General features: G+C 50.3%; 7 protein-coding genes and 1 non-coding gene across 8 annotated transcripts; 4 read left to right on the top strand and 4 right to left on the bottom strand.

Annotated features, from left to right (window-relative positions):
* Positions 1-1,029: 1,029 nt before the first annotated feature.
* On the top strand, positions 1,030-1,841 carry BU26DRAFT_579299 (uncharacterized protein; the record flags this gene model as incomplete). The annotated part of the gene is made up of 2 exons (XM_033834446.1): positions 1,030-1,385; positions 1,439-1,841. Coding segments are annotated over 2 exons (759 nt in total), but the record flags the coding sequence as incomplete, so codon positions are not given.
* Positions 1,842-3,159: 1,318 nt separating this feature from the next.
* On the bottom strand, positions 3,160-4,019 carry BU26DRAFT_522478 (uncharacterized protein; the record flags this gene model as incomplete). The annotated part of the gene is made up of 1 exon (XM_033829795.1): positions 3,160-4,019. The coding sequence occupies exon 1, from the start codon at positions 3,602-3,604 to the stop codon at positions 3,161-3,163; it is 444 nt and encodes a 147-aa protein (XP_033679684.1). The 5' UTR covers positions 3,605-4,019.
* Positions 4,020-9,331: 5,312 nt separating this feature from the next.
* BU26DRAFT_508682 (uncharacterized protein) lies at positions 9,332-10,286 on the bottom strand (the record flags this gene model as incomplete). The annotated part of the gene is made up of 2 exons (XM_033827104.1): positions 9,332-9,927; positions 9,983-10,286. The coding sequence occupies 2 exons, from the start codon at positions 10,284-10,286 to the stop codon at positions 9,332-9,334; spliced, it is 900 nt and encodes a 299-aa protein (XP_033679683.1).
* Positions 10,287-10,731: 445 nt separating this feature from the next.
* On the bottom strand, positions 10,732-12,216 carry BU26DRAFT_522476 (uncharacterized protein). Its single transcript, XM_033829794.1, has one exon. It carries the CDS (start codon positions 11,758-11,760, stop codon positions 10,750-10,752), a length of 1,011 nt encoding a protein of 336 aa, XP_033679682.1. The 5' UTR covers positions 11,761-12,216; the 3' UTR covers positions 10,732-10,749.
* Positions 12,217-13,258: 1,042 nt separating this feature from the next.
* On the top strand, positions 13,259-13,330 carry BU26DRAFT_t48. The gene has a single exon. It is a non-coding gene; the product is annotated as a tRNA-Ala (tRNA).
* A 40-nt stretch (positions 13,331-13,370) lies between these two features.
* Positions 13,371-14,489, top strand: BU26DRAFT_522475 (uncharacterized protein). The gene is made up of 3 exons (XM_033829793.1): positions 13,371-13,433; positions 13,489-13,562; positions 13,619-14,489. The coding sequence occupies exon 3, from the start codon at positions 13,848-13,850 to the stop codon at positions 14,112-14,114; it is 267 nt and encodes an 88-aa protein (XP_033679681.1). The 5' UTR covers positions 13,371-13,433; positions 13,489-13,562; positions 13,619-13,847; the 3' UTR covers positions 14,115-14,489.
* Positions 14,490-15,487: 998 nt separating this feature from the next.
* BU26DRAFT_434309 (glycosyltransferase family 20 protein) lies at positions 15,488-17,415 on the bottom strand (the record flags this gene model as incomplete). Its single annotated transcript, XM_033824068.1, has 4 exons — positions 15,488-15,854; positions 15,904-16,614; positions 16,671-17,052; positions 17,103-17,415. The coding sequence occupies 4 exons, from the start codon at positions 17,413-17,415 to the stop codon at positions 15,488-15,490; spliced, it is 1,773 nt and encodes a 590-aa protein (XP_033679680.1).
* A 650-nt stretch (positions 17,416-18,065) lies between these two features.
* Positions 18,066-19,877, top strand: BU26DRAFT_608229 (uncharacterized protein). Its single transcript, XM_033835827.1, has 2 exons — positions 18,066-18,535; positions 18,582-19,877. Exons 1-2 carry the CDS (start codon positions 18,317-18,319, stop codon positions 19,638-19,640), a joined length of 1,278 nt encoding a protein of 425 aa, XP_033679679.1. The 5' UTR covers positions 18,066-18,316; the 3' UTR covers positions 19,641-19,877.
* Positions 19,878-19,983: the final 106 nt, after the last annotated feature.

The raw sequence follows: 19,983 nt of genomic DNA, 5'->3' as shown, positions 1-19,983 counted from the left end.
AATCATCGTGAATGCCGAAACACTAACCCCACCGCACGCAAAGATTTCTTCTGTAGAACTTTTGTCAGATTCGCTCGTTCCCGTGACCACTGGAGGAGGTTCTCTTGAAAGGCGGCTCTTGTTGAGAAAAATTCATATAGGTATATATTTTGATAAGAACCGAAAAATTCATAAATCAGATGAAAACGGGCTTGTGGTTTAGTGGGACTACCATCCTGCAGTGCTATATAAGAGGTTTTGTACGCCGTGTATGGAGGCGTAGTTTTCGATTTCGACTTTTGAATTGGGGAAAGTCTCGCAGCTCTAACGCGCCCGAATTCGGCTAGCGCGACTAACACCATCCGCGCTTTGACATGTCAGAATCCAGAAACGAAAACCAAAGATGTGGCAGCGTAGAGATCCTTCAGTTGAATGAGGAAGCGCATCCAGGCGTATCGCCCAAGCAGTGTTCAAAATGTTCTCTATAGCTAAGGCAAATGTCAGCAAGTGTTGTCCGCCGAGACAACTTCTCCCTCCTTCACCAACTGCCCAGCTTGACACTTTTTTCTACGTGGTGGAGCCTATTCCATGGACGTATTTGACGACATTGCAGCTATAGCCGCAGGAGAAGAAACCCTTTCACTTGAAGATGCAGTGCGAGCGTACGACCAAGAGGGACTTCGACGACTGTTACGATTGTGGAGAAGGTCAGTGGCGTTTCGAGGGATGAAGAAGGTGCTCATTGTTCGTAGATATGCGCAACACTTGCCGGAACCATTTGCCCAAGCGGAAATCAACAACCCGTTCTCAACTCCTCCTAGAATCCCGTGGATCAAGGGATATATAAGTTGGAGGAGCAGGATGGCGAAGCCGCGGGTTCCTGGTGCTCAGCACGTGGGAGCTTAGACCCTGGTGAAGGAGATTCAGCAGCTGCAATGAATAGTGAAGATAGGTACGGGGCACATCTACGATGGGAAGGAGAAAGTCCTGATCAAGGAGGTATGCACCCCGCTTAAAAAGTGTTACGCGGCAGCTGACTTTTAGCAAAAGCATTTGAAGAGACTGGTCGATAGAGGGACTGTGTCTACTAAAACAAGAAAGAAAGAGGTCGCTCTGTGGGCAGATTCGGAAGAGATCATTACTTTCCAGTGGTGCTGCGACGAGTACACCTACACACATCCCCGTATAAAGATGGAAATTACGTTTTACGAACTCGTTTGTTCGATATGGGGTTTGAGACCTGGGGAGGTCGTTGAGTCTAGCGGCCACCGCGGTTCGAATGAGGGCTTTAAGTACAAGGACATTAGGTTATCCCTCTGTCCGCACAAAGCATCAGGAACCTTACGATATCAGATCGCTCTCACACTCCGCAACCGCAAATTTCAGCGTAAGAACGAGGGCAGCCTGTATGTGGCTTCGGACACGGACCGCGATGAGACACTGCTGATTTCTTTCCAAGGCCTGTAATAATGCTCTACGAAGAACTCGACCCCGAGAGATACTTCGTATGCCCGTACAGATGGTTCATGAGCTTGGCGTTACCGGATGAAGTATTTGTTGAGTACAACGACCCTGCTGAATTCGATAAACGCTGGATCCGAACTGGCACCAACTCAAGGCAATATCACATCAAAGAGGATAAGATGGAGCTGCCTATTCTCCGGAAATTGGAGGGAAATAAGATTTCCGAAACTGAAATCATGTCAGCTACTTCCATCGGGAAATATCTAAGGCAGCTCGGGGAGCGATGTGGTTATGAGGAACCGCTCACATACTATACATTTCGACGCGGTTTCGGCAATGGGGTTGAAGGTAAGTGTCATCATGAACTCATCCGGGCAACGCTGAGTATAACCTCTTAGGGAAGGTATCGGGTCACGTGTTCAAGAAAGCGATGGCCCATCTGAATGACAACATATATCATGCCTACATGTCGTCCGTCATCAGTGTTGGCACACAAAGCGTTGTGAGAGGTCTGGCCGAGGACACGGAACATCTGGACAAGACACGCAGCATTGCTTTCACAAGGGACCTTAACGACCCCAAACCTCCTGGGGCAACCTTGGATAAACGCAACCTACAGCCAGACAGAGAAATCATTGATCTGGTGGCCGCCAAATTCCCAGCAACCAAAACGAGCGAGGTCATGAAGAAGGCTCGAAGACTACAGTACCTTCAAGATCGAAAACGTCATCACAACGCCATCGTCTCTATACCAGCTGCAGAGCAGGTCACAGATTGTCCAGCGGATGCACGTGTCAGATCCGAACCAACGATCCTCTTTCGTCGAATGCTAAAGCACAACACTTTGCAAGCAGATGTGATCAGTAAATTATGGTCCGGTAGGCCCGCTTCTCTTGAGGAATCCATCCGATCGCTCATAACCCTTGCAAACTCGAACGAGGTTTGCGTATGGTACCCTAGACCAGTAAAGCCACCTACAGCGAACATGTGTTGTCCGTACTGCGGAGTCAAATCTCAGCAAAACCAAAAAGCGTACCAGGGCCCTGCACCTGTTGCAATGCCATTGTATCTCGAATAATACCTCTTATTGTTTCGATTGTGCGCAATTCTCAAGTGGGCGGAATCACACATGTGAAGAGTCAGGAAGCGAGCATCTGACATGTGGAGTGGTTTACTGGCGCGATGTAGTGATCATGCCAGGCCGATGTCCGTTTTGCAACGATGAAGTAAGATGGACCGATCCGCCGAAATTAAAGAAACATATCGAATCTCACATGGAAACACTTCAGGCGGGCGCTTACAGCTGCCCACATCGACTTTGCAACAAGCATCACGACTCGGTAGACGGCCTTCAGTCGCACCTCATCTCTGTGCACGGCATCGACCTGCATTCGAAGTCTTCTCGGGGCAAGAAGAGAAGCACCAAGGAGATAGACGTGTGAAAGGGCGACATGAATTGCTACCGGGTCTCTCTGAGCCCATTGGAGAACTCAGCTGTATAGGTATCAGGGAGCGGATTAGCTAAGATCACTCGAAGTATCCAGTCAAAATCATTATATTAAGCTTGACACACATATTCTTTCGCACATGTTGATGCTAGTTGGTTGTTACGCAGGCGCTGCTCACGAGGCACTGACGTCATTATGACTTCATTTCGCCGTGGCTAGCGTGATAGATATTGGTCTGCCAGTTACGAAGCTATCAGTACCAGGGTCCGCTACACATGATAGCTCTGTTGGAAGGATATCGGAAGAGTCATTAATAGTGTCCTCTGAAGTATCCTGAGGCATATCCTCGTTGTTCCTAGTACCGCTATCCTGCGCCACGACCGGTACTTCGTCAAGAGTCTCTGAGCCTGCGGACTTACAGTATTGGGCAGTTCTCGATGTTGATCTGGGCTTCCTTCTGGCTCAACCACGCTAGATTCAGAACCAAGTTGAGTGTTTTTTGCCGAGAAGTCCGAGGTGTTGATGGCAGCGGCAGCCGCACGTGACAGATCGATGGTGTCAGCCACGGTGGAGCCAACATCATTGCCCTCAGCCCGGTATATTTGTTCAGCGGGTTCCGGAGCTTCGCTAAGCGTATTCACAGGGACTCCAGAGTCAATGTCGGTTTCGCCTACGCCATTGATGCCAATTATCTCTGTATCCGATGTTTGCATAGTACAGGAGTGGCCAAGGAAAGGATATGGAGGCACAGAAGAAGAGATTTGCACGTCATTCTCTTCCGATGCCCCTGATCCGTAGTAGGTTTCCGGGCTCAGCGACGGCAAGTCGAAGAGAAGAAAATGAGACTTGACGGGGTAAGTTTGGTGCGGGTAGAGGAGTATGGGGGACGCCGACTTACCTCTACTTCATCCGCAGACCAAAGAGGTCTTGGAGCGTCGTACTCGACTGCGCTAGGAAGAGTGACTTCGGTCGTCATTGGGAATGGTTTAAGAAGATGATCGTGTTACACATGCTCCTGCTACTGATATATATTCAGAATTAGCCGCCATACTTCACATTACTCCGCCAACCGAAACTGCTTCTGACGTGTCTGCCTTCCATATTCAGATGCATTATGCCTATGACCCCTGCGTGACTGCTCGCCACCATAGCCAAGAGTGTGCTGAGCAAGGCGCGGTTCCTCAAGACTCTCAGGGGCTCGGTGTGATTGGATCTCAGCAAGAGATGGGCAGTGCCAAGTGGGCATCAATATCATGCACGTCGCAATAGATTCCCCATAGCCAGAGGGTGTAAATCTTATCCCCGCTCTGCACAATCAAACAGATAGGCTTGCATTAGTAATGAACAATATTGTAAACAACCAGAGAATCATGGCCGACACAAGTCTGAAAGAGAAATTGGGTGGCGTAGTGGAAGATATCGGCGGCTACAAAGCTATGTTGAACGCCATGGCGGTGATCGAGGAGTTGACAAAGAGGTCAAAAGTCGTTGCCTTAGGATCTGATGCAGTCTCTCCTAGTCGAGTCAGAGCGGAGGAGATTAAGGTGTATCTGTATCCGAAGTCGGCTTGAATCAAATTGACTTCTATGCTATCGGTTATTATAGCTGCAACGTAAAAATTCAAGATCGTGACTACTTAAGTAGGCAGCAGGCAGTCTCCGTGAGTTGCGTCTCGTCTCTTTCTCTACAACATAGTATAAATATTACTATGAAATACTAGATTCTTATAATTTAAGATAGCTTATCTTATCTTCTAAGCCCTAAGAAATTAATATAGAGATTTAGGGGAGATGCAGGAATACAAAAGTCTGGTGTTCTTACCCCTGCTAGATCCCTGGATGCACGTGATTGATATAATTTTTGAGCCCACCTTTGTAGTCCGTACAGTGGTGTTCACTGAGGTGGGACACCCCTGAGGCAACAGTCCAATCACATGTGGTGTCGGCCTCCACATGCGAGACATGATTGGATCGTCTATACTTGCTGTCCCACCTCAGTGAACACCACTGTACGGGATTGTTGTGCAAGGCGTTCATGCTACGTAGTACGGCCGATTTGGCCATATTCTCAAATCTGCCGTAGGGAGTTCGCCCGCACGGGCGATCGTCGCGTGTGGGCACTTAAAATGCAAGGACTGATTGGCCATGTCCTCTGATTTACAACGTGGGAACGCTGCCCGCGCGCCACGCGCACAGGCCAAGGCGTACACCTGGCAGGACCATATTTTCGGAATTCCAATTGGGATAGTACAATTTCGAATTCTTGAATTCGAATTCTCGATTTTCGAGATGAGAGCTCACTTATCTAATATCTAACAGCCAGGGTTTGAGCGGAGCCAGAGTATGAGAACAGTAAAATATGCTTACTCAGTGATCACGTAAGATGCTCACAGCAGAGAAGGTAACCAGGTCACGATCAAGACGAAAAACATAGTATTCAGTCACAGTTAAGACTTCTATTGCAATCCGGAAAGCCGCCCTGCTTAGCAGTACCTCCCGCGTGCTGTTTTCCCTGCCTCCGATTCCTCGGGTCGAAACCCGGTTATGAACAGAACGTACTCCCTCTCTAACAGCACTCTCAAAGTGCGGGTTGCCACATACTATGATGATCAGCTTGTAAAACGTAGATAGAACGCCACTTGTTCGTACCGGATATGGCTGTGTTCCCACCCTCCACGCCTGCTTCTCCGTCAATCTCGACGCTGAGTAGAATTAGACCAAGATGTATTAAAAAAGAAAGGACGTTAAATGCTTTTAAATTAGGATAGCACTAAGTAAGAATCCTAAGAACGATTCGTCTAACAAATTATATATTAATCCTTAAATCCAAATTAGATACAAATCGCAGTTAAACAGGGACACGGAAGAATTGCTCCGATCTTATTGAGTAATATCATTAAATCCCTCCCTTGGCGGTTAGTTACTACGTCGCATGCACACAGGTCACAATCTTCAGAGAGCACAAATTCATAATCATGCCAACATGTAGAATTCAAACAAAAAAAGAAAAAAAAAGAGAAAAAAGAAAAAAACCAAACAAAAGAAAAAATCCTAAAAGACAAAACCCCCCCCAAAAAAAAAACCCCGAAAGACAAAACCCCAAAAGAAAAAAAATTGCTTTCAACGAGGCGCCATGGCGCGGGCGAGGTCGCGGGCGCGGGCGATCGCCGCCGCTGCTGCTGCCGCCGCCGCCGCTAGCTGCTGCCGCTGTTGCCGCTGTTGCTGCTGCTGTTGTTGCTGTTGCTGCTGCTGTTGCTGCTGCTGCTGCTGCTGCTGCTGCTGTTGCTGTTGCTGCTGCTGTTGCTGTTGCTGCTGCTGTTGCTGTTGCTGTTGCTGTTGCTGCTGCTGTTGCTGCTGCTGCTGCTGCTGCTGCTGGCCTATTCACAAATGTCAACATGCTCACAGCAATGTCTTTCTACAGCTCTTGATACCTCCGCGGGCGCCGCCCCGTCCGCCACGGCCACCACGACCGCCGCCACGGCCACCACGACCGCCGCCACGGCCGCCCCGGCCGCCGCGCTGTGCGCGCAGTTGTTGCTCTATGACTCAAAATTAGCACATATTTCGCGATACAACGAAATTGGTCTTGAGAGGGACAAAGTCGCAGTAACGACCGTTGTTTGGGCAGGCAAGACGCTTTGAAGAGATCATCGTAATGCTTGTCGTCTCTCGGGAGAAAGTTCCTGTATCCTTCGCTCTTGAGGAAGATCGCATCGACACTCCAAGTTGCAGTAGATTGACTGGCTCGAACGGTCCTCGACCGTCGATCTCCACAACGGCAAGTGGCGCTGAAATGGTGACTCGTAGCGAGTTGAAAAGTAGCAGTACAGGAACGAGACGTGATCAGGTGCGAGAACGAAGGACCCGATGACTCTTCCGACACCGCGAAATCGAGTTGATAGGTAATTCACGAAAGATCGCATCGGAAACCAAGACACGAAGTTGAAGGAGAGTGATGGGAAGTGAAGAAGGCAATCTACTTACGTCGACGGATGCCCGCCGTGAGGCTGTGGCGCTGTTACAGGTGTTAATGAAAGAACAACCCAATGGCTTTGATAAGGGTGAAATGAAGAATGAGATCCAAAGGCTTTATGTAGAATTTGGTTAACATGGAATAATACATACTTGGCTTGCGCCCAACGCTTCCAGCCCGCGCTGGAGGTCGGACATCTCCCGATTAAACGGGCATTGGGCCGCGTAATGGCCGTATTGACGGCAAAGGTTGCAACGCCGAGGCACTATGTCTATATCAGCAAATTTCTACGGAAAACCACAATATCTCAAACGAATATAGCGTAGGTCAACAGTAAAGTCCAGAGGTATCGGCAATGCAGAACATAAAGTGCATGGAGAACGAGGATGAGACGCCAAAGTGATAGGATCAAATCGAAATTCCATGTTGTCTGTAGAGGCCGGAAACGTTTGTGCACTCGAAGCGTCGCAACTGAAGCCAACGGCGTGGTTGAATATTTTGCGACGTGGCTGCCGCACGTATAGTGTAGATCCGTCGTTTCCACAACTTTCGAGGTGTTCGGTGGATCAAGTGAAGAACAATCAAGTAGGAGGGAAGGTATGGGATAGCCGCCGTCCTAGAATGTATGTGCGGAGTGACGAGCGTATCGGAATCAAAAATGGGAGCGCGTTGATGCACCGGGGGTCCGAACATCATCGGGAACGTAGGTTTGGTGACTGATTTCGGTAGCCATGACGGTGCTGTGCCTGGATGACGAATGACTGCACGGGTATGGGAGAAACACGGTGAAGGAGAATGAAGAAACTGGTGTGTACTCACTCGTAGTTGTCTTTCGTCCTAGGTTCACAAAGTCAGCATACAAGTATATCTTGAGTTTCGTTTGAAGCAGCCATGCTAAGAAGATGCAGCGCCTGTTGGACATGGAGTGGATGCGCAAAAAAGGCTCCGCAAACGGGGAGTCGGAATCGGGGAATCGACCACAATAGGGGATAGCCACGGTGAAAATCCAGGATGGGGCATCGTCGGATCGAAAGGAAACCTGGTAGTTTGTTCCGGTGGAAAGTTGGTATTGGGCGAAGGGACGTGTGGAAGCACGCATCAATTGCGGAATGCATGAGTGCAACGGCGAGGTACTTTCAGAGCGCGAAGACTGCCCGAAGCATGCTGATCCAATGGACAATCGGGAAGTGTGCATATTGCCGTCGATGTTGCATAACAAGCACATGCTCGAAAGGTATGGATCGACTCAATGCGGACCTTGAGGGACTGCAAGCAGTATGAACGAAATTTACTTACTTGGGTGTGATTGTCTGCTAGACAGGCAATCCCATGTTAGCATGATCTCATCGGATAGAAGGCTGAGTGAGTAATGAAGCTGCATTGCGGTGATGACAAAAATGGTGCAGGCGATTCCGGATTTGGATCGTGAGATGTCGAATATAGATTCAGGCGAATATGAAACGGAAGAGCTTCTCAGGTTTGTGGCGCGAAAGACGTGGTACTTACTGTATGAGCCTCTTTGCTGAAGAAGAAGAAGAAGAAGAACAAGGAAACGGGCGCCAGTATACACATTCGAGCGCTAGCGTGGAAACTTAGTGCATGGTCAATGCTTGTGTTTATGTTTGAGGCTGTGCAGTCTTAAGGAAGGTCAAGCCGGTCGGTCTCAACGGTTGGAAGAAGAAGGAACTTCCAGAATGTCAGTGAGACCTGACTCAAGCTCAACCGGCATATTTGATAAGCCTTCAACATGGTGGAAGCACGCCTGATTTCGTGAAAGGTAAACTATTGCAGCACATTAAAGTGTCTGCGGGCTATGCGATAATTTACAGTAGGGCATGATCTACGTAATCACTCCGGCACACTGCTTAATTGCACGCAGAATAGTTGTGTGTTTCATTGGTGGTTATATATAATTATTCAATAAAGAGCCTGGCCAGATAAAGTCGTGTCTGTTGAAGTAGGAAATTGAGGAATACAGCATGTGGGTGAGGTGTGTTATATTGAGTGTATATAGCTCCGAGAAATCGAAGAAATCTCTGTGGCGCCAGTGGCGCTAGTGCCCGATTAGGAAGCTTGGCGATTGTACTCCAACAGTGTCGACATGGTGATGAAAGCAGTCAGCCTACAGGAAAATAAAGCGAAAAGTAATGCAACATAGGACACGAAACGCAATTGTCACTTGAGACTGGCAATAAAAAAAACAATTTTCATTCGCAGAGGAAAGCGGAAAAAACCTCTGCATAGCGACCCCGAAGGGCTGGCACATAGCCGGATACCTGACACTAGGTCGAGGATATTAATCACACCCCGAAGGGCTGGCACATAGCCGGATACCTGACACAAGGTCGAGGATATCGATCACACCCCGAAGGGCTGGCACATAGCCGGATACCTGACACAAGGTCGAGGATATCAATCTCAACCCAGAGGGCTGGCATATAGCCTTGAGATGTTCAAAAGCACTTAGCTTATTTGCAGAAGCTGAAATTCAGGTGGAGAGCAAGGCCAAGCTTATTCGACTCTTTTCTAATCTTCTCCCTGGCAGCCTTGATATCGTTTTGTTGTGGCACTTGTAGTTCGCCGTTCCGCAAGAAGAAGGAGACTAAACTAAGCGTTAGGACGACCCAATGTAAGGCTTCCTTGTGGGACAGTGTCTGGTATGGACGGCGGAACTCGATTGTGTCGGTCGGATAGAGATTCCAAGCATATCTTCGGTCCAGAGAGATTTTGTGCTTGATCTCGTCCCGTGAAAGACGATCAATCGACATGATGATGTTCTCTTGCTGTTTTCTGTCCGGCCATTGTTCGTGGTTCCATCTCGCATAACAATTTCGCGATGGACGAGGCATCAAAGGTTCGAGCAAGGTGGACCAAGCGACAATGCCCTTGCTGAGCTGTTTGAATTCGGCGTCGGACCATGGCCTACCGAGCGGAGCGATGTGAACATGCGTCCCCGTGGAGGCGTCCTCGACGATTGTGAAGGCATCTTTGATAATGTCGATGACCTGTTCCAGAGTGTTCGGCCAACCGTGAAATAAAACCGGAGAAACCAACTCAACGCCATCTAGTTGGTCTGTCAGTGATCTTCGTTTCAGGCAGAGAGTCTGGGAAATCCAAACAGCATCCAATTTTCTTTTTGGTGATGGACTCATCCTTCTCAATGCCCCACAAGCTGTAGTCCTTCTGCGCCATTTTGTTTCGACGTTGTTGAGAAGGAAGCTGGACCGCATCGAGACGTTGTTGGATGTACTTTTCGATTGCCTGTTGATTCATACCCCGGCCGAGTTCGGATCTGTGCTCCTTGTCATTGTCTACATATCCAAGACGCTTAAGGTCACTTAGCCTTTTGTCTTTTGCCTGAAGTAGGAGCTCGAGCTCGATGCCGAAGGCTATCTGGACCCCGTTTTGAATGAGAGTAGCCATCACTAACAATTGAGTATGTGATGACTTAACTAAATAGCAGATTATATGTCGTGATCCCACCGTGGTGGGATAAGTGAACGTGGGTGCAGAAGCAGTGGAGCGAACAGACGCGCAGTTGAAGTGTAAACACATTTTCGTTGACGTAGCGCTTTCCTTGCGAATGTTGTCTCAAAGCAATTGCGCCTTCCGATAACCACACCACGCGCTACACGATCACGCAACATTGTAATGCGAATTATATCAAATGGTCCTGCGAAACAGCCTTCGGTTTGGAGAGCTTCGTTGAGCATGTTTTGCGGGCCCAAGCGAACGAGTCCATCTGGCCAAATGCGTAATTGTTTCTCGACGCACTTGACAATTTTCGTTGGACGAGACTCAGCCGAACGCGAATCACTTTCTCAAGCAGCATAAACCTAGCGTATGCACGTGCGCATTCAAATAGATGCTACATTGATAAACAATCTCAATACCCAAAATTATGTATTGCTGCCTCCCTAGGGCCTCCATGGCTTTCGTCTTGTGTTGCCTTTTCCCATTGAACCTCACTATCGAAGCATTTCAGTCTCTCTTTCCAGTACGAAAATTGAAAGTCGTAAGCAACTAGCGTGATATGATGACGGATACAATCCTTTGCTGAGCGTGGGAGCCTTGTGTTCGTTATGCCGCGTCTGAGAGGGGTTAAAAGTGTCCTGATGTGTTCCTCCACACGCTCAGCTTCCCCTTCTCTACGCTCGGGTGGATATGGACTGTAGACAAAGATCCTAATATCTATCCCTGGGCTTCGGCGTAAATGCAGTATGGCCGTCTGGAGGAAGGCTCCAGGAGCTTTGTCCTGGTACCATTCGTTTTCGCGGTCCTCGTTCTTGAAAGTCCACCAATTTCTTTCTTGTATAAGGAAAGACCTTAGAATTGAGTAACCATACTTGAGTACAGTTGGTGATAGCGGTGCGGTCCACTTTCTAGGCGCAATCGAAGAGGCCCGCTGATGCTCCTGGTCCATGGCGAACACTGCATCAAGTCCTTTCAACAACCCCACTAGATAGCCTTGTTCAAAACCTGATCGAGTGCTGAGTGTCTCCCAATATACGTGGAGCGTGAACGGTTGAATAGCGAGCTTCACTTTTGGCGCGTTACAGGCATCGTTCTCCCAGACACTGCCGTTGCGAAGAAGCGCTAAGGCCTGAGAAGTATCCTCATAATATATATAGTGATCTCCCATTATGATCTTTTCGTATTTGGAATGAAACCACGGAAATGATACTGCTTCATCGTATATCATTTGGCGTATCTCTGTAGGCAAGCCTTGTTTTCCGGGTCCAGGAAAGAAGCTGCAGGCGAGCGTTGAAGAATCTTTCAAGATAGGATCGAGAGGATAGGCCGTGACCACTTTATTTATCTGTTCGTCGGCTTGAGATTGGGGCTTGTGCGACACTGAGTCTTGCGTGTCACCCTTCGAGTTGCCAGCGTCCATCATATTGGTATTGCGTGGCGACGAAGCGCACCCCGGGTTGTGGTATGGGTTGTGGACTCGGAGGTTGGGAGAAGGCGGGCTGCAATGATAGCTTTCAGGAGATGGCGGCGGGTTTTGTGCGCCTGACGTCCGGGTATTTTGGGTAAGTTGTGTTGAAACGGTGATCTGGAGTACCTGGAGGAAGAACCGTCGATACAGGATATCTAGGTACTGATGAACTGGCAGCGTGTGTGGACTGTGAAAATCGTGCACAGTTTTGCGGTAGTAGGTGCGAGTGCTCCTTAAAAAGCGACCATACCTCTGACATCTGGCCCAGATTCCCAACGGAACCACAAACAGCCCACTTTTCACCCCAACCGTGGCTCCTCACCGGATCCACCGATTCTCCGCGAACCATGAAGCGAACATTCTACTTTAAAGTTCGGAAACTCGATTTGTAGGGACAGTGTGAGCGGGGACCTGCGCCCACGCTTCCGAGTTTGATAAGATCACGACACACCTATTTCTACGCCTTTTCCTAGCTACACTAAGGACTGCCCGAAGGCAGCAGCTCATCACGTTATTCGCGCAGTGTTGTTAAGCAGCTCGTCGTGTGGTCGGTCGCTCCGTCGATCATCCACAATTCGCTGGCAGCAATTGACGAGTGCAGAGAGACAAGCATCGGACGCCGACAAGTGCGCCCAGCCGATCGACGAGTTCGCGTATACATTGAGGGTGCTTCTTGAAGCTCTGGACGTGTGGCAGGATGGACCTCTACCAAAACAGGTCACCGTCGGGAACAGGGGCATCTCTGATTTTGTCCCAGCGAAGGAGCACAGCCCGCTAGGTCTGCGGCTGAGTGGACGCGTGCAAGCGTCTTTCATCGATCGCGAGGCAGCGCAGCTCATCGTTCAAGTCAGGTGTTTTTTGTGCCCAACATGAAGCCGGCTGTCTCATCACGTGCCAGATGGTCTCCAAAGATATTGTGTAGAGAGGGCAGCTCAGTGGAGCGCAGCGGTCGCTTCGCATAGGGAAACTGAATGGAGTAATCGAAATGAGCATAGTCAAGAGCGAAATACGTGCGGCAGGCGTCGCTGTCGATGCGATTTTCGAGAAATCGCTTCTCATTTCTCGCACATGGCTAGCAGCGTCAAGTTTCAGCCACCAACAGTAAGCGCTATTGGATCTCAGCCAAGTGCGCATCGTGGGCTGACGCTAAAGCGATAATTGGCAGAAGTAAAATAAGCCCTTACGGGTGGCTTAACATTATAGGCAAAGCATCCGTCGGAAGGATTACTATATCAGCAAGCTTATAAGTAAACTTTACTTTTCTGTAAAAATAAATTTAGTAAGTTAAGCTAAAAAATAACGTTTCCTCTCTAGAGTCTAACTTTGCAAAAGTATCGCAAAAAAGACTATTTTTTTAATTTTGAAAAGTAGAAAACGATTTACAAAGATCTAAATACTATATTTTGGGACTTATATTGTCTAAATTTCTATTTTGCTTAAAGTTGTAGTAAACGGGCTTGTGGTTTAGTGGTATAATTTTCCCTTAGCATGGGAAAGGTCCTGGGTTCGATTCCCAGCAAGTCCAATCTTTTTTGCAGTCCATATCTTTTTTGCAGTCCATATCTTTTTTGCCACCTTTCCTGTTGGCCGAAACCCTGGTTGTTCTTGTGGCGTGGAAGCATACCTAGGTACAGCATGCCACACTAGTCCCCTCCACCATCTAACAGTCGGAATGCACTCCAGCTTCTGTTGTTTGTCCATAGCCCACCGCCGAACGCATGTGTGTTGCGGGTGGTAGGCTCCAGATATCAACTATGGTACGACGCCTCAACAACCACATTTCCTGAGTCTTAACCTCTAATGTATGACTCAGAGATGCACAGCCAATTTGACAACAGCTTCAGAGTCGCACAGATCCAATCTCGCGATCGATCGATCGACCGACCGACCGACCGACGCCGCCGGACGTAGTGCCAAGACAACGACTTCTTCTACGATATCTTACAATAGCGCTTCCAACCGATCTCAATATTAAGAGCCTCACCTACACGTATGCTGATCTCCGCAGGAATTGGTTCTATCTGGATCGACTCCTCGATCGCATGGCGCCCGTCTTCTCGATCGACGACCCAACCCCACGTATTAGAGAGCTCGGGGGGCTTACTGTTCTCCCGAATGAGCTCCTCCTTAACATTCTTGAAATTGTTTCAATCATCGATCTGATGCGATTTCGGCGCTGCAACAGGTGCTCGAGCTATTTCGTCAACACGATTCCACCGTTACGTATGGCTCTCCGCATCGCGCCGAACACGATGAAGGGAATTTTGGCATTGGAGGTCTCTACACATATTCTACCAGAGGGAATGTGATGGATGCGGAAGGCCGACGCAATGCATCTACTTACCAACCTGCCTACGAGCTTGCGTTCTCTATATACACCCTTACTACGGCACATATCTCACTGAACAACTTCGAAGGCAGAGCAAGGTGTATTCTGCTTAACTTGTGTGGGCACGCTGAACGAAGACCGGCTTTACATTAAAGATGCGTTTTAGAGCACCTTGGAGACTGTCGCGTTGGGTCAAATTCGACATGGAGGATAATTAGACGGAATGCTCATCTCTGGGTATGTGAGGATGGTGAGTAGGGCGAGGAGTAGTAGCTTCTGATTGGTTCAACTCGCGCGTTGATAGGTTTTCCTTAGTGGACCGTACTGTAGCAAAGTAGTGCTTAACGGATGGGTGTTTTTTCAATATCCAACTTCAGTCTCGTGAAAGGCTATAAGCTCGTGAAAAGTGAAAGCTAACATGCTGGGATACTGTGTACAGACGATGTTGGCAAGCGTGGTGGAGTATGAGGTCTTGTAAATCTAGAATGCCGTGACATTGAAAACATCACCAACTTCTACATCAGACGTGTTCTCTCGGGCGTTCCTTGGTGCTGTAGTCCCTTGATCGAGAAGATGTAATGTAGGGATTGGGAATCGATGATTATTCCCATCTACAACTTGATCACTCAGTGCAACACGAAAACGCCATCTAGAAATAGCAGATGAAACACCCAGGTAAGACCGAATAACTACTCCCAGATTATCCAACAGCTATACAGCCAATAATAGTGAGTCGCCCTCCACCAAGCCTGCTATTCCGAAGACACAGACATTGGCCTGTGCCGATCAGTCAAGGTTCTGCCTGCATCAAAGCAACAGGTCCTCCTTACTCGCGGCTATTTTCGATACGAAGAGTCACTAGGGATACAGCGAACGCGGCCAAAGTCTCTCGGCGACTTGAAATATGTGACATCACTGTTACAAAATGCGCATCGTCGCTGCTATGAATCTTTCAGAGCACTGGAGGATAGCTTCGTGAAACTGACACGGGAAGAATTCTTCCGGTATGCGCCACGCGAGGTGTTTGCTGCTGATTCCGCAGATGCGGAAGTGAACGGGGGCTTGGGAGAGCGGGCGCTGCACATATCTGCAAAGTGAAAGACGAGTAATCAAGATGAGGGGTATAGTTTAATTGGGTAATGCTGATTGGGTGGACACGACAGAGGTAATGTCTTCCAGGAATCTTAATGATTTTAGGGAATCTAGAGTGCATTGCGGGTCTCCAAGAAGTTAAGAGGGATATCCATCGTCGTCTACGCTTGACCCTCGCGCCGGACTTCCATGCAATGACCCTATGTTGGAAAAGAAGAAGGGGGAGCCGTGTGTACGCCCAGCTGCCAGCTGCCCAGGATGCTATGCAGATGCTATGTGTGCCTCGTGCTCGCGCGACTGGGACGGATTGATCGTTCCTGCCTCCTTGATCAGTTCGGGCGGAGCTGCATCGGTCGTCGCATTGCCAGCGCTGTCTTTATTCATGACGGGGATGGCCGTTGTTGCAGTCTCAGCCTCCTTATCGATCGTAGGCACAGCAGAGCCGTCAGTCTCCTTATTGTCGACGGGTAAGGTACCACTAGAGGTAGACGGACGAGGAGCAACGTTGGCGAGCGGCATGCTCGTCTTGCCTTGGGACGTGGATGGGCGCGGTCCGAACCTGACTTTCCGCTCGGCTTGCTCAGATATCCTTGTAAGCTCTTTGACAAAGGACTGCCCCCACCAAGCGCTGAACGTCGTTAGTGATTGCGGTGCTTGCAATGCAGAAGACTGCTTACCTAGTGTATTTCCTGATGTACTTAGATAGCTTCTGGTAGTTCAGATTGCGCTGCTCATCACCCATCGTGACCGCGTCGTGAATTGCATCTGCTAACTCTTCGGTATTCCAAGGGTTGACGATCAAGCTGCCGTTCAAGCTTTGGGCGGCCCCCGTGAACTCGGACAAGATCATGACGCCGTGGCGCTTCTCTTGCGTTGCGATGTACTCATAGGACACCAGATTCATTCCGTCGCGAGTCGAGGAGACGAGGCAGACATCGGATACCGAATAGAGCGCAATGAGCTCGTCGAAAGATACCGACTTGTGCATGAAGTGAATGGGCATGAACTCGATAGTGCCGAACTTGCCATTGATCCGCCCGACAAGTTCGTTCACCACTGCGCGCAGATTCTGGTATTCTTCGACGTCTTGGCGGCTTGGAACTGCAACTTGGACCAGAACCACCTTGCCTATCCACTCCGGATGCTCTGTGAGAAATACTTCCAAAGCGTGCAGCTTCTGCGGGACGCCCTTGATGTAGTCAAGGCGATCTACACCAACAATGAGTTTAACACCCTGAAATTTCTTCTCTAGAGTCGCAATGCGTTCTTGCACCTTCGGCTTCCTGAGCCCTTCATCGAATTTCTCTGGATCGATGCCGATGGGGAAGGCGCCGACGGTGATGACCTTGCCTTGGAATTCTACGCCGTTCGGTGTAGTCGCAAGACCCCTTTACGCAAAGTTAGCAAACACCACTTTGGTATGAAGGGGCGGAGGACAACTTACAAGATGCGTGAGCAGCTGCTTAGGAAGTGCCGGGCATAGTCATAGGTGTGGAATCCGATAAGGTCGCAGTGCAGGACACCGAGCAGGATCTCGTTGCGGACGGGCAGGATACGATAGATCTCGGAGCTGGGGAAAGGCGTATGCAGGAAGAATCCAAGCTTCACGTTCTTCTTCGGCTGCTCCATGTTGGAGATTTCTTCGCGCAGCATGGCCGGAAGAAGCATAAGGTGGTAGTCATGCACCCATATCATGTCATTGTCCCGGACGTCTGTCGCGACTGCCTTTGCAAACAGGCGGTTGGCTTCGGTGTATGCGTTCCATGCGGACTCGTCGAAGGTGATTTCGCCGGGATGGTAGTGGAACAGAGGCCAGAGGATGGAATCTGGAGGTCAGCAAGGCGAGGGGGCAGGATCTGAGGCAGAGTTGGCTTACTTGAGAATCCGTTGTAGTGACGGTCTGCTAGCTCGTCATCGAGCATGACGGGGACGGCATTGTACTGCTGTTTGAGTTGATCCTTGAGCGTCGAGATCTCGTCTTCGGGTACCTCCAAGCCGGGCCAGCCGTACCACTGAAAGGTAGTTGATTTGGAGAGGCCACTCAATCCGCTGACCAGCCCGCCGGAAGACATGGAGAACTCAAACTTGCCCTCGTCAGAGCGTTTGATGGTGATGGGCAGGCGGTTGGAAACGAGCAGCAGCCGCCCGTCCTCGGTATGGCGCCGCACGAGCTTAGTGGGCGCTGGCATATTTGCTGGCGGGTTGTGAGGGATAGCAGTCGTGCGGGTACGCTTGGCTCGAGGTAGGACAGGCGCGGCGTGCTTGTTGGGAGTCTCGAGAGACCTTTAATAAAAGTTTGTCGATGGTCGAAAGGTTTGGCGACGGATCCCGAGCTTGACAGGCCACGTTCTCTAGCAATATTCGGGAGGCCAGCAATAAGTGCCGCAAGATATTCCCTCGGCGTCTGAGGCGGGTGACGACAGTATGATATTGGCCGCGAAGGCCCACTGGGATGCAGCGGGTGGGTTCTCGCAGATTCCGCGATACCGTTAGAGCGGCAGGTGAGCTTGCGCGCAGGGAGTGGAACACAGTAGATTGAAGTAAGTACAGGCTGGTAGGGGTGGAGCCCAATCGTATGCAGGCCGGGCTGCAGGATCTGAGGGAGCGAAGAGAGTGGAGGCAGTGAAGGCAGCGCGCCCGAAACAGCTGCACTTCGCTCATAATGATGGCCCAAATAAAGTGACGTCGGTCAGCCCAGGCGGGGAACCACAGGCCAGCCCGTGCGCCGCAACGTGTGAAAAGAAACCCAAGAAATCCAGGAAATGTGGCCTGACAGCGCTGGGGTCGACGCATGGGGTCTCGCCGGGCCTGAGGCTGAATCCACGTTCCTTGACCCGTTGCTTTTGCTTGCCCTGCGCGCGCCCGCCTGGGACTGCATCACCGATTGCTCCAATTGGGCACGGTTCTGGGGCCCGGACGCCGATCACGTGCAGCGGTGCCTCCCTGCTCAGGACAGCACAGTGCGCGGACCAATCCTGTTCGCACCGCGGCAAGCCCATCAGCAATTCACCTCGCACGCGACAACGGCTGCCCTGGCAGACAGAGCACAGCGTCCACACGCCTTATACGCCGATCATTCCACCGCGCAATATGTCGGATTCAGACACAGGCAATCTCCCTTCGGAGGCGACCATCTCCCGCGCCCTCCGCGATACTGTCATTGCTATACACAAGTCGGGCAACACCGATGACCTCACGGTCAAGCGCGTCAGAACGAGAGCCGAGGAGCAGCTTGGACTGCCGGCGGGCTTTCTCAAGACGGACACAAGCTGGAAGAGGAAGAGTCACAACCTCATCCATGAGGCAGTAGTACGTGTGGTCCTCGGCATGCGCTGCATGTAACTAACAGCCGTAGGGGAAGTACTGCACCGACGAGCCAGTGGCCGAACCCCCGGCCGCTCCGCTCAAGAAATCTCCAAAGCCCAAACCTGTCGTCCGGAAGAAGGCGAAAGCGGTCAGCGATAGCGCGCGCGGAGCAAAGAGGAAAGCAGCGGCACCAGCGACAAAGCCTAAGAAGCGAAGGAAGACGGTATCCGCAGAGAACGAGTCAGAATCTGCGCTTTCAGACGTGCCGGACGAGGACGACGCACTTTCCGATGCAGAAAACGAACCCCCAAACAAGCCTACGCGTCGACGGAAGAACATAGTGGCGGGGGAGTCAGACGAAGACAGAGATACGCCAAAGAAAGGGACGGGAAAGGGTAGAGTGGACGCCGACGAGAGTGAGAAAGAAGCAGAGACTGCGCCAGCGGTGAAGCAGCCTGAACCAGAGACCCGGCAGACACCGCCTGCGGACACAAAGGACAATGTCTCTGAAAGCGAGCTGTCGAGCCTCCTTGACGAGTCGCCAATGAAGAAGAAGCGGCAAAAGAAGTCACTGTCCGAGAAACGCGGCAAGGAGCGAAAGCCGAAAGAGTCTAAGCCGACCAAATCGAGAGCCAAGCCATCCAAGGCGAAAGCGGATGATGATCCAGACCAAGCAGAGATCAAGCGATTGCAGGGCTGGCTCGTAAAATGCGGCATCCGCAAAGTGTGGTCGAAGGAGCTTGCAAAGTGCGACACCCCCAAAGAGAAGATTAGACATCTCAAAGGCATGCTCGACGATGTCGGTATGGAAGGCAAATATTCTAACGAGAAGGCGGCGCGAATCAAAGAGCAACGGGAGTTTGCGAAGGACTTGGAGGAGATTCAAAAAGGCGCAATGGCCTGGGGCAAGACTGAGGAGGCGGAGGCCGGCGGGAGGCCTAGACGGAGGTTGAATAGGGGCATCCAGCGAGCGGCAGTAGTCAAGAAAGATTCCGATTCCGATTCAGGCGAAGATGAGGATGCTTCAGATGATGCCGAGGACGAGGAGGTAAAGCCTGAATCAGAGGACAATGACGATGACGGGGACGACAGCAATGAATCAGAGTAGGGGGTATGTTTTGCTCCTCTTCCGGGCACAGGGGTAATGTTGAAGTCTCAAGAAGAGTCACAGCATTAGACAAATTGTCGTATTGTGTGGCCAGAGAGCTGTATTCCATGATACCCGTATAGCATATCGCTCAGTCGACTAAGGCTTCACCAAGTTTTGCAAGTAAACATGCCTCTAAGCGCAAAATCTTCCGCCTTCCAGTCTCTTGATATTACGTTTTGTCGCAGGCGTCCGGAGATGGTTCGCTTCTTTTGATACTCGTGGATGCATCCCCGAGGCACAATCTTTCGATAGTCGAAATCTCTAGCCTAGAACAACGTGCCGCTCGGCCGTATCTCCTCCT

The sequence above is a fragment of the Trematosphaeria pertusa genome, assembly GCF_010094035.1.
Source record: "Trematosphaeria pertusa strain CBS 122368 unplaced genomic scaffold BU26scaffold_14, whole genome shotgun sequence".
NCBI classification, from domain to species: domain Eukaryota; kingdom Fungi; phylum Ascomycota; class Dothideomycetes; order Pleosporales; family Trematosphaeriaceae; genus Trematosphaeria; species Trematosphaeria pertusa.
This window is presented reverse-complemented; position numbering and strand designations above follow the sequence as displayed.

Excerpts from the sequence above, each read along its gene's own strand:
- BU26DRAFT_522476 (XM_033829794.1), bottom strand. The coding sequence starts at position 11,760 with ATGATGGACGCTGGCAACTCGAAGGGTGACACGCAAGACTCAGTGTCG.
- BU26DRAFT_608229 (XM_033835827.1), top strand. The coding sequence starts at position 18,317 with ATGTCGGATTCAGACACAGGCAATCTCCCTTCGGAGGCGACCATCTCC. Across the intron at positions 18,536-18,581 it reads ACCTCATCCATGAGGCAGTA|GGGAAGTACTGCACCGACGA; the intron begins GTACGTGTGGTC and ends TAACAGCCGTAG.
- BU26DRAFT_522475 (XM_033829793.1), top strand. The coding sequence starts at position 13,848 with ATGGCGCCCGTCTTCTCGATCGACGACCCAACCCCACGTATTAGAGAG.